At 34.1% G+C, this 19,974-nt stretch overlaps 1 protein-coding gene and 1 pseudogene across 1 annotated transcript; one reads left to right on the forward strand and one right to left on the reverse strand.

Annotated features, from left to right (window-relative positions):
- The first annotated feature begins 8,397 nt into the window (after positions 1-8,397).
- LOC126766810 (uncharacterized) lies at positions 8,398-9,000 on the forward strand (annotated as a pseudogene).
- LOC126766808 (putative nuclease HARBI1) lies at positions 8,796-10,438 on the reverse strand. The gene is made up of 4 exons (XM_050484515.1): positions 10,084-10,438; positions 9,929-10,031; positions 9,347-9,872; positions 8,796-8,918 (listed from the first exon to the last, which is right to left on the reverse strand). Exons 1-3 carry the CDS (start codon positions 10,409-10,411, stop codon positions 9,578-9,580), a joined length of 726 nt encoding a protein of 241 aa, XP_050340472.1. The 5' UTR covers positions 10,412-10,438; the 3' UTR covers positions 8,796-8,918; positions 9,347-9,577.
- Between the last annotated feature and the right edge of the window lie 9,536 nt (positions 10,439-19,974).

A 19,974-nucleotide genomic window follows, 5' to 3' on the forward strand; every position in this document is an offset into this window, starting at 1 on the left:
TTTTTAAAAAACCAATAACTGCCAACCTCAACTATCTCCCCAAAAGGGAAAAATTTTTCCGGGCGTTTAGTCAGAGAAAAAAAAAAATTGGGAACAACATACCATGCATACCCTAAAAGGGAAAATTAACCAAAAATGCTGGCAAAATAGATTTAAAACAATATTAAAAATTTTTTTTTATAAATTAGTTTTGTTGTTATTTTTGGGTTCCACCCAAAAAAAGGGTTTTTTTGACCATAAAAATTTTATTTTTTATTTTTTAATCCCAAAAGGGGCGTTAATTTATATTCATTCCCAATTGGGTTTTTATGGACGTCTTTTTTTTACGTAACATCATTTTGAAAAGTTTCTTTTTTTTGTTTTATTGAAGGGGAAAAAATTTAGTTTGAATTTATATATATGAATTATTCTGCTTCTATTTTGTATTTAGTTTTGTCTACTTGTTTTTTGTATTTGGGGTTTAATTTATTTCTTTCTCTGTGTTCTTTTTTTAAACATCTAGAAATTTCAATGTTGAATGAACTCTTTCTATATGGCCATTACTTGTACTGTGACGTGGAGAACAATAATAAATATGTACATTTATGTTTCCTTTCCATTAAAGACATGAACTGTCTCGTACTTAAGCCTGGTTCATTATCAATAACTATACTTTTTACATCTGGAAATTTTTTATTATCCACATAAAAAAATTTTCTATTTGGAATATCAATTGTCGCTCCGATTTTATTTAGGAAATTAATTCCAATTAAAAGATCGCTCTCTAAATTGTCAATTTCATAAAAATGTTCCTGTATACCAAACATATCGATATTATGAAAATGTTTTATTATAGTCGAACCATGAATGGTTTTGTCCTCTTTTTATACCCTGAACAGGGTATATTAAGTTTGTCACGAAGTTTGTAACACCGAGAGGGAAACGTTTGAGACCCTAAAGTATACATATAAATGATCAGAATGTCGAGCTGAGTCGATTTAGCCATGTCCGTCTGTCTGTCTGTCTGTCGGTCTGTCTGTATATTTTCGAACTAGTCCCTCCGATAAGATATCATTTTGAAATTTTGCAAACGTCATTTTCTCTTCAAGAAGCAGCTCATTTGTCGGAACGGCCGATATCGGACCACTATAACTTATAGCTGCCATACAAACTGAACGATCGGAATCAAGTTCTTGTATGGACAACTTTCACATTTGACAAGATATATTAAGAAATTTGGTATAGATTATTTTTTAAGGCACCAATGTAATCTCTAAAAAACTGTAGCATATAGCTTCCATACAAACTGAACACATAGTTACTAACAGAAATGCACCTGTGATAGGTATTTAGCTTCGGTGCAACCGAAGTTAACATTTTCTTGTTAATTACTAAAATGTTTTTATTATTATAAATTCCAGATCGTATATATGAGTTGGTTGATGCCGTATCTGTGAGAATTCCAAAGATTTGCACAGTTTTTGTATCGGTTTTAATAACATACGACAAATCGGAGTTTACCCTTAAAAAATGGTTCTCACCAATATTATTGATTCTTTCAATTTTTGCTTGAGGTTGTGTGCTAATTTGTGCACTTTCAATTGACCTTTTTGGTATATTTGTTGGCTGATAATTGGTCTGCCATTATACCTGTTACTCCTAACATGTGGTTGGTTTCTTTGCACATGACTGGGCTTATTTATTAATTGGATTGCTTGATCCACTTCCATGGGTTCTGGGTGATTGGAATACATTTGGTATGAATTATTATTCGTTTGGGAGTACCTTAAGTTATTCTGAAAATTAGGATATCTTGGTTAGCTTTAGTGAACCAATTTCATGGTTGTTTTTAGTAAATTGCAAAGCAAATTGTGATCGTATTTGATTTGAATGAAGTTCTTGTGCTTTAGCAAGAGCATTTGGCAAATCGGTAGGTATTAATGTAAATAGTATTTGGTTTAGGGGTAATTTAAACCAGTCATAAAAGTTTTTAACGCGGTTTCTCGATTCTTAATACTTTTAATTATTTTGTAATATGTGGGATACTGGTGCCGTACGTCATTATAGTTTTATTTATTAGTAATGTCAATTTCTGATTGACTGCATTATAATAATCAATTAAGAATGTCGATCCTTGTCTCATAATACTCATCTCTTGATCAATTACGTGAATTGGTCGTCTGTCGGCGTAAGCAAAATCTAACCTTGCAAATATTGCTTCTAAATTCAAAACTGTGCCATTATTAGTTAAAATATCATTGGCATTACTTACAATTTTATTTCGGAAGATAGCTAGTGCTCCGAAATACCTTATACTTCCTTCAATATACAGGCTCATCGAATTGTTAATGATATCTAAATTTTTGTTACATGTTATAGAATCATTAATTTCTTGAGTTTCATACTCAGTTACTTGTGCCGCATTTGTTAAAGTTTTGATTTTGTTACTCAACTGAGCTATCTCAGTTCTTAAATTTGTGGTTTGTGTAGCAATTAATCTAGCTATATCGTCTACAGTAAAATTAGTGACTGCCATTTTGAAAATTTTAAAATGATTTTGTTCGCTTTAAAAATTCTTTATTTTTTGATATTGAGCTATCGCCTCTTTTCTATAATCCTTATTTTTCGGTTTTTTTTTTGTTTTATATATTTGTGAGCTTCATAAAATTTTTATAGCAATACTCACAAAAATATAGTAAAATTTCTTTTTGCATAAATCTATTATATTAATTTCCCATTAATTTGAATTAAAAATATGTAAATGACATATATTTTGTACGATCAGTTGACGCCAAAGGTAACTGTTTTTAACTTAAAGTCGCGTAGTGGACTAGTGGGGGATTTCCTGAAAATAATTTGTTGAAAATCTTGATCGTCTTTAGTTATGACTATTTGTCTATATATTTTCTCGACGTCCCCGTTGAATACGTATTTGAAGATATGCCAATTTAAGATAAGCAGCCTTAGGTCTGGCTGAAGCGTGGGTCCCGTAAATAGAATTGTCATTTGGGAATTTCCCTGAACTAGTGAATTTTTGATGCATTGGAAGACAACTCTTACCTTTGTGGTTTTTTGTCTGGCTTTACTACTGCATGATGTGGCAAATAAAACGAATAGTATTTACTTTGTATGATTTTCTCGCCAGCGCTGACTTCCACCATATGGTCTAAAAGGAGGTATTCTTCTACGACCCTATCATATTCTGGTTTCAGCTCGCCTTTTTTAAGTAGGTTTTTTTCCATGCTTATAAACTGTTGGATAGCAGAGGTGCGGGAATCACCTAAGGCGAGTGTGCGGGGAAATTCTGGCTTTAGTGGTTGTCGTACGACGTACCAGCCATCATCTGCTCGAGTAGGTGTGGTTTTGTAAAAATTCTCACAATACCGATCTTCAGGGATTGTGATTGATACGGGGTGGAGTTCTTCTAATTTCCAAAATTTTCTTAATTTCGAATTGAGGTATTCGTTGGAGATTTCCTCAACTTGAGTTGTTATTGTTGCAACTGGTTCCGTAACTAGTCCACTTAGGACTCATCCGAAAATGGTATTTTGCGCCAGAAGTGTTTTTGTAATTTTCTCAACACCTTCGAGTATTATCCGTGGTATGAGATCGCTGCCTAATTGAAGATCTATTTGAGCGGGAGTGTTGCAGTTGGGGTCTGCTAACTTAAGTTGTGAAACCTTTTGCCAATGCTTGCTATTTATATGCTTCTGCTTGAATGCGCTTATCCGATGGAGAGGACTGCTGTAGGTAGTAGTACTCTAATGTGGTTTTCGCTATGTAGCGTTTGGGTTTTTAACGCCTTTGAGCAGCATGGTGCTTCTTGGCAGTTTTCTGAATTTGTTGTTGCAACTAAACCTGTTGCTCTTTTTATGTTTGCGCTGTTTGGTGGTGAGCTGGAAAAATTGGTAATATGTAACATCGAATGATGTCGTTTATGGCAATAAACGCAATTAAATTTGCTTTCACTTCTTCATTTTCATTTCTATTTGAGTTGCTACTGGTTTGGGGCCTTTGGAAGCTTCTATTAAGGTCATGGGAAATACCTTTTGGTTTAATTATCTTTTTATGAACTCTTTCTGGGATTTCATACTGGGTAGTTAAGAAATCTTTCATTTGCTGCCACGTGGGGCATTCCCATAGCAATAACGATTTTTCTGATAATGTGGCGGTGCATATATTTACCAGAATTGGGTCCCATTTGTCTGTGGGAACGTTTTGTGTCGCTAAAAGCGGCAAACAATTAGAATTCCTTTTGAATTTCCTTTTGAGTTTTGGGCAAGTTCATCAATATCGTTATTTGCTTATCTACCAGTATTCGTTCGTTTTCGTACCTTGATCTCAGAGCTTCCCAAGCCATATGGAAATTGTCGTCATTTAATGCGAATTCTTTTACGATGACGCCTGCTTGACCTTTTGTTTTGAATCTGAGGTGATACAACTTTTGAGCATTTGATAATTTCGGATGGTTTATGTAAACAGCTGTGAATATATCCCGGAAGGACTTCCATTGTTCATAACCACCATGGAAAATTTCAGTGTCACATGCGGGCACCTTGAGGTGAATACCCGAACTTGCCTCTTGATTTTGAGTTTGTGGCAGCTCTACTCTCGGAGGTGGAGTGGGTGCAACTGCTTTTATTAATGTCATAATTTTTGTGTCTTCATACTGGTCTAAGCAGTCCCCATGTTGTCTGTCGATCCAGGAATGGATATCCGGTATGAGTCTGTACGTCCACCGTCCTTTGAGTGAGGTTTGCCCCCGCTTTTGCCATATAGTTAAGCTTTTCACTCTCTCTCTTCTTTTGGCTCCTGTAGTTGGCTCTGATAATTTGTACACTCGCTCGTATTCGTCACCCTGGATGTCAATGGGCATCATACCGGCTATTACTTCAGCAGCATCGCTTGAAATTGTTCGGAAAGCACTGATAACTCCTAGTGCCGACAGCCTGTGCACTGTGTTTATTTGTCTGGCATATGCTTTGATGCCTAGCGCCTGGATCCATATTGGAGCCGCATATAATACAACCGATCTCATTACCTTTGCGAATAAAAAACGCCGGCTGGAACGCACCCAGCTTTTATTTGCCATCATTCTTGATAAGGCATTCAGGATTTTGTTCACTTTACCTGCAGTGTATTCTAGGTGGTCCTTAAATTTGAGCTTTGAGTCTACTATTACTCCCAAATATTTTAGGTGGTTGTGAATGAATCTGGCACTCTCCTATGGTGAGAGATATGTTTTCCTCCACTATTCCTGTACTTATGAGAAAGACTTCAGTCTTTTGCTCAGCCAGTTCTAAACTCATTGAGAAGAACCATTGGCGCAGACCGTTTATGCACTCGTTGCATTTGCTCCGGAGGTCATCGAGGTGTTTAGCAACTGCTACCACAATAAGGTCGTCTGCGTATGCAACTAATTTAATAGCTTTCGGTTGGTGTCTCCTTAGTACCCCATCATACATTATGTTCCATAAAAGGAGGCCTAGTACCGAGCTTTGCGGTACTCCACTCGAAATAGAGTAGCTCTTGGTGCCTTCATCTGTATCGAATAAAAGTCGCCTGTTTTCAAAATAACTTATGACAATTTCCATAAGATATTGAGAAGCGCGCATGTCATAAAGAGCCTTGATTATGTTTGCCCACTTTACTGAGTTGAAGGCTTTCTTCACATCCAGGGTGATCACCGCGCAATATTTTTTTGTTTCGCCTTTCCATCGCTTGCCATTTACTGCGCATTTCGCGGTGTCAACGACTTCGTATAATGCGTCAATTGTAGACATCTTTTTCATAAAGCCGTATTGTCTTTCTGATAATCCGCCGGCTTTCTGGATTACTAACTCCAAGCGGTTTCTAACTATGCTTTCATATACTTTGCCAATAGTGTCAAGCATGCACAGAGGTCGATATTATGAAGGTTCCTCCGGAGCCTTTTTTGGTTTAGGGAGTAGAACCAAACGCTGGACTTTCCATAGGTCGGGAAATATTCCTTCTTTTAAGCAGACATTATACATTTCCGCGAACAATTTTGGTTTCAAAGTCATGGCACCCTTTAATGCTCTGTTTAGTATGCCATCTAATCCAGGCGCTTTGCTGCTTTTAATTTTTCTGGTTATGGGCAATATTTCTTCTTCTTCTTTCGGCGAAGAAGCAAATTGATTGCAGTATTTTATTAGACAGTCACTCTCAGAAATGAATTTAGAGTATGATATGTCCTTCCCCCCTTTTTGATTCGTAGCACCTTGTTTTGAGCGTGTAGCTTCTGCAGATGTACATGGACTTTTTTCGTCAGAAATCATCTTTGGGACTTTAAGTAACTGACTTGGTTTAGATTCTTTTGAGTCAGAGCTCATTTAAAAAATGTGACGAACAGAGAAAAAAAAATGTTTCAGTAAAAATTGATTGGTATTATAAAGTTTCGTATATATGTATGTATGTATATGCGAAATGTCGAAAAGAAGACTCTTTTCTAAGTAAGAGTTTCAAAGAAAATCGATAAACAGATAAATATTTATATGCTGAATTTATTGAATTGAATTTCACCACAGACTGCATATATGTATGTAGATGTAATATTTCGAAAAGAAAACTCTTTTGTAAGTAAAAGTTTGAAAGAAAATCGATAAAACAGATATTTGTTTATATACTGGAATTATTGAATTTAATTTCACCTCAGATTTTGTATATATGTATGTTCAGACGAGAACTCTTTTATGTGAATAAGAGTTTTGAATTAAATTAATAAACCAAAAACTATTTTAATTTAACCGACAATTCTTTTAAGTTACATAAGAGTTGTTTTATTTTTGTTTCGAATTATGTAATTCAATAGAATTCAATTTAATTTCATTTAATTATTTGTTATTAACCGCAAAAACAAACAATTTTTTTGTATATATTTGTATATGTACGTATGTATATATATTTATGGTTCTTTTATTTTGTTATGTGCAAATGGGAGCTCGTTTTAAAGATCACTGCACTTTGTACATATGCATGTTTGTACATATGTATTACGCTTTACTATTAGGCTGTTCACGATTAGATGGTTATCGGGTTATGTGGATATGTGATTAAGTAAACAACAGCAAAATGCGGTATAACAAAATAACCAACTTTGACCAACCTAGGCCTTTGTTTACAGATTATGTGGTTGTTTGCTTATTTCCAGTGTTAGAAAGTCGTTGGAATTTTACTAAATGGCAGCACAAAAAATAAATAAAACTAAGCGAACGGCATTTCCATTTAGATTTTCTTATTGGAAAATCTGCTATTAACAGCTGTTTTTTGTTTACAATCAGCAAATTAAAACCGAAATAAAAAGCATCAAAAAGCATCACAAAGCATCAAAAAATAGGAGATGAGCGAATTGGCATTTGCTGACGCGCAGCATTTGTAAAAATCTCCATCGTCAAAGCAAAACAGAACATTTTCTCGCCAATGAATAGAATTCGGAAGTTCATCTCCCCGTCTACTACAGATGATTAAAGTTATATCCTCAAGCAGTTCTTCTAATACTTCATCCATTGCATTGTGACACTGTTCAGGGCGCAAGATGTCTGCACATTTTTTGATCCCTTAAAAATCGGATTATTTAATAAGCACAAACCTTCAATAAAGTCCAATTCCTGAATAGCAGAACTTATTTTAAATTCGATTATTTTGCTTTTTAAGCATTGTTTAGGCATTTTATAAGTAGGAATTTCATTGAACTAAAATTGTAAACAGTGAACAGCTGTTTGTGTAAAAATAAGCAAACAACCATACATAGGATGTTCACGGAGCATAGAGGTTTTTTTAATCTAATAATCACATAACCCGATAACCACCTTACCGTGAACAGCCTATATGTTTTACACAATCCTGCTTGTTTTTGTTGATCAAAAACCAAGGGGTATTGTGGGATATATGCCAATGTGGTCTTTGAATATATTGTATACGCAATCCTGGTAGGTTTTGTTAATCAAAAACCAAGGGGTATTGCGGGATATATGCTAATGTGGACTTTGAAGTAATACCATGTTCAGACCGACACTTAATCACACGATTTCGGCTGTTGAATGGATTATCCCACTAATCTTAAAAATTTAGCAAGATTTCGCCATACAAAAATGACAGTTCAAAATCACTTCATCAGAGTGATTTGAAACTGATCCACACTAAATCTGTCTGTGCGACTCTGATTTTGCGCCATCTGTTGGTCGCATTTGTTTAATCGCAGCTGATTTTGACACTATAAACTGTTAAAATTTAAACTAACACAAAAAGAAGACAAAAAAATAAACCAAAAAAGTGTCGGTTAAAATGCAAAATTAAAAAAAATGGAAAAAAACTCAAAAAAAGCTGAGAGTCATGTGGAGTGAGGCTGCCGAGGCCGACCTTTTAGAGGTATGGCAACAAAAAATGTTAGAGCTGCGATCTACGCGAAAAAACAACCATATATATGAGGAAATGTCTTGTGCAATGCTTTTGGCTGGACACGATTACACGTCCACGGAGATAAAAATAAAATTGCACAATTTCACTAACAAATACAGGTAAGTAATAAATTATGAGGTAAACATATAATATTAAATATTTTTTTATTTTTAGACAAGAAAAGCAGAAAATTGGCCCATCGGGTGGCCCCCCTAGTCGGTGGAAACATTATGAGGCGGTACACCAAGCAGTAGGCGGTTTTAAAAGTTTTTGTTCCGCCGAGATTGTGGAGGATAGCATTGTGGGTAAGTTTTAAACGCATTGGTGTAGATTCCAATATTCATAATAAAATGAAAAACGGTTATGAAATTTTTCTTTACACTTTTATTTGTTTCTTCTATTTTCAGTTGACATGGAACCAATTTACGTGGATGCCGATACCGAAGGAGAGTCGCCGCTCCCAAGCCCAGACGATGGTTCTTGTACGTCTCGTGGTTGCGCTCGGCCATCGTCAAGCGATGCTGCAAGAAAAAAAAAATCGCAATAACAATTACGGATGAAATTAAGGATGACTTAATAAAGGCGACTGAGGCGATGAAGTAAACCGATTAAAAGCATCTTCTCTCCTATAAACATAAATAAACGATTCAAAAGAAGTGAACGACGCTTTCATCGACTTCCTTCATCGCCAAAAATAGATTTAAAAAATTTTTTTACGTATTAGTTTTAAGATAAACATATATGAATGAATACGAAAATTGTAAATGAATTTAAATATGAGAATGAATATGAAAATATATATGTAAGTAAAAATAAATGGATACAAAAATATATATGGAACATATATAAAATATAGAAATATCTTTTTTTTGTATTGGAAATTTTGAGATATGTAAGTATGGAGCGGTTGAGATTTAATAATATTTCAAAGTTGAATGTAATAACTCACCGACATACTAAACGAACGCTTGTCTTATTTCTTCTGCTCTTGTGTTAACATTTCCACAAATGTTAGAGACGTCTTCTGGCAACTTCCGTGATTCGTTTTCAGTCTGCTTTTCATTAGTTTCATCATCTTCCTCATTTAAAAATTTGTGGAAAACTCAGCACGCTTATATGACAATTCTCGTGTTGGTCATGTGGTTATCCAAGCCTTTTCCAACGCGTCTAAACCTTCCCTTTAAATGACCGAAAGCATTCTCCACCACTCTTTGGCATTTCGAGAGTACATATTTGAATTTTTTTTATCCAAAGTTTGGTTTACACAAAATGGGTACGGTTTCATCAAATGTTTATCAAATTTGAATGCAGAGTCGCCCAACAAAACGACTGGAACATTAACTGACGATATTTGTCTACTCATGTCTTTGAATAAAGTAGATTGTGCCAACTCGCTTTTTAAGGATGAACCCTCAAATATTGAAGAGTCATTACAACGGCCCGGACCACCAACGTTGATGTATATAAAGTGACATCTATAACATTAAAGAAATACATTAGGTGTTTAAACGATCTTCATTAAAAAACTTACCTTGCATCTACTAAAGCCAAAAGAGCTGTGGAATACCAGCCTTTGTAATTGTAGTAGTCAACAGCATCTTCTGCAGCTGGGCGAACTTCTATATGACAACCATCTAAAACTTAAAAATATATAAAAACTCCAATGTAAAAAATTTAATTTATTACCTATAGTTCCTAACACTTGAGGGAAACCCAAAGACTCAAAACCATTTATATACTCGCGCAATTGAATTTCGTTCATTGTGAATTTTTTCAAATACAAAGGTAACAAACATTGCCAGACTTCATGACAGAAATCAATTAGAATGGAGAAGACAGTGCTTTTACCAATTCCGAACATATTTCCAATTGTTCGGTATTCTGCAGAAGAGCCAAGAGCATGTAAAGCAATAGCAAAGCGTTTCTCTAATTGAATTGCTTTGCGGTAGTTAGTGTTTTTTTTCTCTAAACCTTTCAGCATAACACACAATTCAATAAAAGAATTGCGCTTCATTCGGAAGTTTTTAAAATATGCATCTGAACTCACCTGGCAGTCGACTTTCCAAAACATTTGGCCACGAGTCTGAATTATATACACCTTATAATAAAACATAAAACATAAACATAAACATAAAAAAAAATAAAAAATATTTATATACTTGCCTTTATCAAAATAGACCTTGTTGAATTTGCTCCATATAGACTGCACATTTTTAGTATTACGTGTTCATACAGCAAACGTTTCATTGCTAAGCGGTTAGAATCAAACAATTCCCAAATTATTTCCATTGAGCGGAGATAATTTAGAAAAAAGAAGACAATTTTTATAACAAGGTACGACATTACAATGTTTTCCTTTAATAAATACTTTGATGTTTATGGTTGAATGTCAAAAACATCTGATTTATAAATCACCAAGGGCAGTAAGAACACTGTTGGGTTATGAAATGCTTGAATGTAATCTAATCCCTATAATTTTCGGTCTGAACATGGTATAATATGCGTATTTACATATGTGACGCTACACGATTGCACAAATTTTTGATTATATTATTATAATAAATTTTACGCAGCTTAAAAACGTACTGATGTTGCGATCAGTATTAATTTTTTTTTAATTGAAAAAATTGTTATTTTGTTTAAATTGTATCCGGGGTATATTTTTTACCAGGTGTGTTTCAGCGTATAAGTTAACACCAGAAATGTTACAAACAAACCAATAACTGCCGACGTCAACTATCCCCAATAGGAAATATTCCAGACGTTTAGTCAGCAGAAACAAAAAAGTGGGAACAACATCCGCCATGCGCCGCAAGTCAGCAGAAACAAACAATTGGGAACAACATCCGCTATGCGCCGCATAAGCGAACGTTAAACAAAAGTGCTAACGCAAGTAGATTTAGGCAATATTAAGAATATGTTTAATTGTAAATTAAGTTTTAGTTGTTATTTGGATTTTAAACAATAAAGGTTAATTTGACCACAAAAAATATTTTTTTACGACTTTGTAACTAATAAGTCGTTAATTGGCGCCCGAGCCTAAAAGCAGCTGAATTTAAATTCCTTACCCACGCTTGAGGAAGGAAGGTGAGCCACTGGGAGCAAGACGGTGATCCAGTAGTATCCAGAAGGAAAAATGGACCAAATCATCATTGCCAGCCGCCATGAAGCTGATCATAATGTAAGAAATAGGTTAAGATTGTGAAAAATTGTAGAAACCAAAATAAGTTAAAAGAATTCAAAAGTTTAAAAGAGTGAATATATATGTATTTCCATTTAATATCCTTCAAAACAAAAATTGTTTTAAAATTGTGAAAGTTTTTAAAAAGAATCAAGTGAATTGTTATACAAAAAGGAAATATATTCTTCTCTTCCTCTCACGAAAATTAGTAAAAATTAAGTTTATATTAAGCAAATTTAACAATAATACAAAATCGTTCATAATGTAAACAAATCAAATAAAATAAGGCTTGTACAGCCTATAAAAAAAAATATTTTTAAATATAAAAATAACATTAATTATCTCTGCTATTCCGTAGCCAACTCAGGAGTTGACCGGACCCTCTAGAGTATAAATAACCCGTTCCTAAAAAGGATAACATAAATTTTCTGTAAAACAAAATAAATAACATAATCATAAAGGACCTCTCCAAAAATGGCTAACCCAAACAACCTGATTAGGCCATCATTGCTAGGGAATGCTGCTCCCACTGCTACAGCAGGACCTTCGGCTCCGGCTAACCAAATTTCGCCAGAATTGGCAAACATAATTAAAACTATGGTAGCCCAAGCCCTAGAAACGAATGAACCCAACTTAGTTCAAAGTGTCCTTAATAACGCAACAAATCCCATAGTAACCGATCAGACAATAGACGTACAGTTTCAGAATAACATGAGCGAGATGGATAAAATACCAGATGTAGTACGCTCATTACGAGAAATTTCAGGAAACTCTTCAGAGTTTAGCTCCTGGAAAAAAAGCGTAGAACGCATTTTGAGGATATACGAACCCTCAAAAGGCACTCCACGCTATTTCGGTATTTTAAATGTAATACGAAACAAAATAATCGGAAAGGCAGATATTGCACTAGAGTCCTTTAACACACCATTGGACTGGACAGCAATCTCTCGCTGTTTAACTACTCATTACGCCGACAAACGGGACATAGGTACGCTAGAATACCAAATGACTTGCCTCATACAAGGTAGACTGACAGTGAACGAATTCTACCAAAAGGTATACGCACATTTATCACTCATATTAAACAAAATAGGCTGCATGGAAGTTGGAGAAGAAGCAGTACAGTTGTTGACAGAAAATTATCGTTCAAAGGCCCTCGATACTTTTGTCAGAGGACTTTCTGGCGATCTACCTAGGCTTCTCGGTATTAAAGAACCAAAGAGCTTACCTGAAGCCCTACACCTATGCCTAAAGCTCGAAAACCAGAATTTTAGAGCCTATCACGCAAATAATCAATTTTTTAACGCGCCGTCAACATCTCGACAACAGAGCTTTACCCAACAAAATTCACGACAACATTTTACCCAATCAAGATACTCCCAACCACAAAACCAACAAGTTTCACAGACAAAATTCCATCCTGAACTAGCTTATCTACCGCAACCTTTGACAAATCCTAACCCACCTAATATTCAGAATTCTATAAACCAGAACCCAAATGTATTTAACCAGCAATATAACCAACAAACCCATACTCCACCAAGACCTCCTAAACCACCTCAACCCATGGACGTAGACGTGAGCCTGCGGACAAACGCGATTAATTATGCAAACAGGCCAAACCCTAAAATTATTGGTAAGCGACCTGTAAGTGCATCCAATAAAAATGAAAGTCAACCAAAAGTGCAAAGAAACTTTCACTTGAATTCAACCCCAGATCCATATAATGAACAGAATTACCAAGATAATCAGTACAATTACGACTATCAGGACAACGAATATAATCATGACTATAACTCAACACAGGACGATGGAAATGAACACTCTTTAGACCCGACAGACGTACATTTTTTAGATTAAACAGCACTTCGTTGTCATATTTCAGATGCAAAACGAAGAGCGGACAAATCTTAAAAATATTGGTTGATACTGGTTCAAACAAGAACTATATTCAATCAAGTTTAGTAAAAAATCCCAAAGAAAATGATAACCCTTTTTATGCAAATTCCGTAGGTGGTAAAATAAAAATTACGCACCACGCACTTCTAAATCTTTTCAATATCAAAGAATGCAATTTAAAATTTTTCCTACTACCAACTCTCACCACTTTTCATGCCATACTAGGAAACGATAGCTTTAAACAACTTTCAGCAATAATCCACACTAAAGATAATTTTATGGTCGTAACAAACAAACATAAAATCCAACTCCGACAATACACAGCACAGGATGTAAACTCAATACAAATACGTGACGAACATATGAATGAATTAGAAAAAATCAAAATTATACGACTTGTACAAAAACACCGGAATTTATTTTCTGACCCGAATGAGAAATTGACGTATACAACAAAAGTAGTAGCCGATATACGTACAAATTCAGATACACCCATTTATTCCAAATCATATCCATATCCTATTAGTCTTAAACAGGAAGTAGAGAAACAAATAAATAAATTATTAGAAGACGGCATCATCAGACAATCACGATCACCATACAAAATTCCCCAGTATGGGTCGTCCCGAAGAAAGACGACGCATCAGGTAAAAAAAAATTCAGACTGGTAATCGATTACAGGAAACTGAATACGGTTACAATTGCAGACAGGTACCCGATACCAGAGATAAATGAGGTACTGTCCCAACTAGGAGAAAACCGAGTATTTTCAGTAATCGATTTAAAAAGTGGCTTCCATCAAATTCCTCTTAAGGAATCTGACGTGGAAAAGACAGCTTTTTCAGTGAACAACGGAAAATATGAGTTCACCAGACTTCCCTTTGGCTTAAAGAACGCCCCTGCCATTTTCCAACGGACGTTAGACGATATTCTACGACAAAACATAGGCAAAATATGTTATGTATATATAGACGACATAATAATATTTAGCAAAGATGAAGAAACACATTCCCAAAACATAGACACAATTTTCAATACTTTAAATAATGCTAACATGAAAGTACAAATCGATAAATGCGAATTTTTCAAAAACAGGTCGAGTTCCTAGGATTTGTAGTTTCCTCCGATGGAATCTCTACAAACCCATCAAAAGTACAATCAATAGTAAATTTTCCTTACCCTCTTACTCTCAAAGACTTGCGATCTTTCCTAGGCTTATCCGGATATTATAGAAGATTTATCAGGGATTATGCCAAGCTCGCAAAGCCACTCACATCCTTACTTCGAGGCGAAGAAGGCAGGATGTCAAAAAATATCTCAAAGAAAACTCACATACATCTGAATGACGAAGCTAAGGCAGCGTTTAATAAAATCAAGGCTGCTTTGACTTCAAAAGACGTCATTTTACAATACCCTGACTACAAAAAAGAATTTGAACTAACTACAGATGCTTCCAAATACGCAATAGGCGCTGTTGTGGAACAAAATGGTAAACCTATAACATTCATTTCAAGGACATTGAGCAAAACCAAGGAGATTTAAAAAATCAATAGATGTACTAGGGACAGTCTGGAAATGGATCGCTGCAAATCCCGACCACGACGACCTAGTAATTCTAGAAAATCAACTTAACAATATAATAGAAAATAACAATAAACAAGTAATAATTAACAAAGTAATTTTTGACAGAATTAACAATATCACCACAATATCAAATAAAATAATAAAATCTTTACAAACGAACGAAGAAATACAACACCATTTGGCTCTTGAAATAAAATATAAATTAAAAATTATTAAAGAGGAAATAATTAATATAGATTACGCAATGCATTGGGCAAAGGCCGGCATCGTAAATTCATACATTTTGTCAAATGATGAACTTAGATTAATAAAATCTGTATTTGAAAATAATAATTTTACATTAAATAATATGGAAGACTCACTAGAGCTAGCGAATATAAAAGTCGCCTCAAACAATACAATGTTACTTTATATAGTCGGAATACCCGTAACAAATGAGGATATTTGCGACTCAATTTTGATAAAACCAATAAAAATAAGGAAAATATTAATAAAATCCCTATGAGGATATAGTTACTTGTAATAATGACAAAGTTTTTGGCGTTAAGAATAAATGTAAGGAATATAATAATATAAGAATTTGTAGCCGTGTTGCGTGCCTCGACTACTTCGAAGCGACCCAGCGGAATGCACTATAATAAACAATCAGCACATCCCATCAGTAGAGAATATCTCACCTGGCATCATACTACTAAATCAGTACAATGGCACAATAGAGATCGACAACCAAAAGATAAATCTTACCGGATCGTACGCAGTACAATATCACAAATCTACAGTTAGCATTGACGATCAAAAATATACCTTTAGCGAAACGTTAAGCACCAAACCACTACCCGCAATTCTGCAACCAAATCTCCCTTCAAATAGGGAAGAAGAAATCCTATGTTTGGAAATGTTGAAAGAACTCCACATGAACAACACCAAACACCTAAAAGCACTACATATAACCCACAGAGCAGCTTTAATCACGAATTTATCTCTTTCTATCATCAGTCTGATATTCGTAGCGGTAATAGTCATCGCATTAGTTCTAAGGGAACTTTTCAAAAGCAAACTGGTAGAACGGTCAAGTTATAACGTAAACGTAAACGTGAATGACCCTTAAGAGTTCACAACATCCGAACCACCACAGTTAACAGAGTCAATAACGCTAGTAAGCCAAATGCAGTAACCCAGTAGAACAAACGGGGACGTTTGTTTTTAGGGGTGGAGGAGTTAACACCAGAAATGTTACAAACAAACCAATAACTGCCGACGTCAACTATCCCCAATAGGAAATATTCCATACGTTTAGTCAGCATAAACAAACAAGTGGGAACAACATCCGCCATGCGCCGCAAGTCAGCAGAAACAAACAATTGGGAACAACATCCGCTATGCGCCGCATAAGCGAGCGTTAAACAAAAGTGCTAACGCAAGTAGACTTAGGCAATATTAAGAATATGTTTAATTGTAAATTAAGTTTTAGTTGTTATTTGGATTTTAAACAATAAAGGTCAATTTGACCACAAAAAATATTTTTTACGACTTTGTAACTAATAAGTCGTTAATTTATATACATATATATGTATCTACATATGTACTTATAAAGCGCGAATTACGATATGATATGTAATTTATCGGAAATTACATATCTTTCGTTTGAATAATAAAACTCCGGTTTACCGTACTGAGCGGCTTGCCGTCCAGTTTATTAATAATAATTTTATTCTTTACAAAAATCTTATTTCCTAAATTTACCTGAAGCCGTTGTGCTGACTTGACATATTCTTTATAAAAATCTTACTTGCTAAATTTACCTGAAGCCGTTGTGCTGACTTGACATTCCTCAGCATCAACGACCCGGCTTATCTTATATAAACATAACAGTGGCATTTGATTTCATTTTTAAAGGAATTTAATGCTTGCTTATGAATATTTCCTTATTTATGTATTTTACAATTTTATATGTACATATGTATGTAGTTGAATCTGAAGATTCAACTTACATTTCAGAGAAATAAAAATATTTAAAAAATACTTGTCTTTTTTTGTGTGTCGACGAGTTTGACAGTGGTGGAGTCGTTTGACGACGCAACTCCCCCAGCGTTACTGTTTGAACTCTCCTGAGTTCTTGTATTTACAATTTTTATTTTTGTTGTTTTTTTCTTTAATATTATTACTAGGATTGCTACTACTACCATTACAAAGATTATCAATGATATATTAATACCATATGATACATTTTTATGGTATTTTAATTCTGCAATTTCTTTTATGTTTTCTATATTTTTTATTGCAATATCATTGAATGTTAATTTTGGTGTGTAACTTTGGTTTAATTTTTCGGCAGGGTATATAATTGTATGAATATATTCTGTTTTATTATTTTTAAATTCTTGTTTTAAAATTTCCATTTTACAATTTACAAATTTGATTATATAGTTATTTTTTAATACAATTTTTCTGTCATCGCAGTTTTGTTTTATTACATCATTTTTTGCATTTCTTATTAATATTGTGTCATCGCTTATTTCTTGTATTGATGTTTTGTTATTATATTTAAATTCGCAAGTATTTGAAAATATGCAGCTTTTACTCAATTTTAGATTTTTAAATGCTTTATTTTCTACATAATCAAAATAGTTTTCGCCAATTTTTATAACGAATTTTTCTTTTTCAATAATTTGTAATTTATTTCTATTTGGCATTGGGGTTATTAATTGAATCTTAATTTGAAAAAATGTTCTTGGTATCTGAATTGCAAATATTATTGTATCGTTTCTGTATACTACTATTCCTACTTTTGATAATTTTAGTTTGTAAAAATCAATCTCGTATTTTTCAATTTCTTCCCTAGTTAACACACTTGGATGTACCATATTGTATTTAGCCGCCGCTATATTATTTTGTATTTCTTGAACTTTACTTTCTATGAATTTTAGTTTATTCATTTCATCATTATACAAAATTTTACTTTCAATTCTATTTTCCTCTTTGTTTATTATATTTAAAGTTTCTATTATTTGTTTCCTATCTGATTCTATAGTTCCTTTTAATAAGTTTAGTGATCTATTTAAATGTTCATTAATTACTATTTGTTTATTTAAATTTACAATGGCATTATGGCCATTTTCTTCAATAATTTTTAAATGGTTCAAAATGTCTTGTCTGTCATCATCATCCATGACTCCAAACATCCATTTATATGCTATTCCTCCTATATTTATCAAGCCTCTTTTATTTCTTCTTTTGATATTCGGTGTTATTGATGTGATTTTTGCTTTTATATTTTTTATTTCATCAAACAAAATTTCTTTATTTTCAATATTTAGTTTTTCAATATTTTCTTTAACCTGATCAACTATGTCTGCTATCTTGTTCGGATTTATAGTATGTATAACTGTACTTATTTCGTTAACTATTTCTATGTCCGCTGTTTGTATAATTGTATACCCCGCATCTTCTATTATTGGCGTAATTTGCAAAAGTGCTGTCACCAATGATATGATTATTGTTAAAAAAATAATTATTATCGTCATCTGTAAAAGTAAAAATGTATAACCGTTTTAGGTTTTGATTAAAAAAACTTAAATTGGATTTTAGTCGCCTCTTACGACAGGCATCTCTTACCATGGGTATATTCTAGAAAGACCCCTTACCCACTGGGGTAAAAAAAAATCATGTATATATATGTAGAAAAAAAAATTAAATGTTATTATCTCCATTAAATGCCCTTAGACTGAATGAATCGTCATCATCCTCATTTGGATTTTCTATGTTTGCTAATTTCATTGGTCTTTTTATATTCGCCGGATGGACGTTTTGTAAGGGAAATATTCTGAAATATGGTTGATCCTTATGCCGTACTCTTTTGTAGTTTTTAATTGGTCCTGTTTGTCTGTTTCCTATATATTCTTCTCTGTTTTGTTTTAATTTGGCTATTGTTTTCTGTTTTACTGTATTTATTCTATCTTGTAATATGGATGGACAAATGTTTTCTTTGGCGTCCCTTGGAGAACATTTGATAGTTGAGTGGTACCTATCGTTATAGTTGCATATAACAATTTGTATCCTCATTTCTGTTGAAAGACTAGAGTCCTCAATTCCTGTTAGTTTTCAACAAGGTTGAGTGCAGTCTCTCAATGTCTGCATTTCCTGTATGGCTATTTGGTTTTGTGTGATGGACTTCTACATTTTCGGCATTTAAATATTTTATTAATTGTTCTGCTCTATCATTCATAAATCTCTGAAAAGTAGCTGGGGCATTTTTCAACCCGAAAGGCATTCGGACGTATTCATATAGTCCTGCCGGAGTGACAAAAGCTGTTTTCTGGATGTTCCTTTCTGCCATTAAAATCTGATGGTAACCTTTTGCTAGATCTATGGTGTTTAGTTGCAAACCTTTTGTTCACCCGGATGTCGGTGATATACTCACTTGTTGCACTTGCACTTGCACTTGCACCTGGAATTTTTTAATTAGCCAATTTTCTTTGAAATAAAGAAAAGAAGTATTTCACTTTCAACTTAATGGCTTTTGTATTTATTTTCTCTTTTCACAACAAATTTTTCAAAAGAATGCTTTATACAATACTCCACTATCACTTTGGTTTAACTCAGTAAATTTTGAACTTGTAGAGCGATGTGTCGACGAACGTCTCGATGGCGAAAAAACCTTAGCGGTCACGGGTAAAACGAAAAAAAGGCTGTCATTCCGATGTGACCAATCCTTTTGTATCGGTTGTGAGTGGTGAAAAAGGCGAAGTGTTGGTGTGTTGTGTGGTTGGTATGATGTGTAGCTGTGGTTGTGTGGATGACATGTTGTGTTGTATTGGGTTGTGTGTGTGTGATGAGTGCTGTGAGGATGATATGGGCGGCGTAGCAAAATATCTCACGACCAGATGTCGCATAAACATCCCGGCCCCCTAGGC

The sequence above is a fragment of the Bactrocera neohumeralis genome, unplaced genomic scaffold (assembly GCF_024586455.1).
Source record: "Bactrocera neohumeralis isolate Rockhampton unplaced genomic scaffold, APGP_CSIRO_Bneo_wtdbg2-racon-allhic-juicebox.fasta_v2 ctg2561, whole genome shotgun sequence".
Taxonomy (NCBI): Eukaryota; Metazoa; Arthropoda; class Insecta; order Diptera; family Tephritidae; genus Bactrocera; species Bactrocera neohumeralis.

Bases quoted from the DNA above. Each gene is read 5' to 3' on its own strand.
- LOC126766808 (XM_050484515.1), bottom strand. From the start codon at position 10,411: ATGAAGCGCAATTCTTTTATTGAATTGTGTGTTATGCTGAAAGGTTTA. The intron at 10,032-10,083 runs GTAATAAATTAA...TTTAAGTTTTAG, and splicing joins TCAAGTGTTAGGAACTATAG to ATGGTTGTCATATAGAAGTT. The intron at 9,873-9,928 runs GTAAGTTTTTTA...TTAATGTTATAG, and splicing joins TTGGCTTTAGTAGATGCAAG to ATGTCACTTTATATACATCA.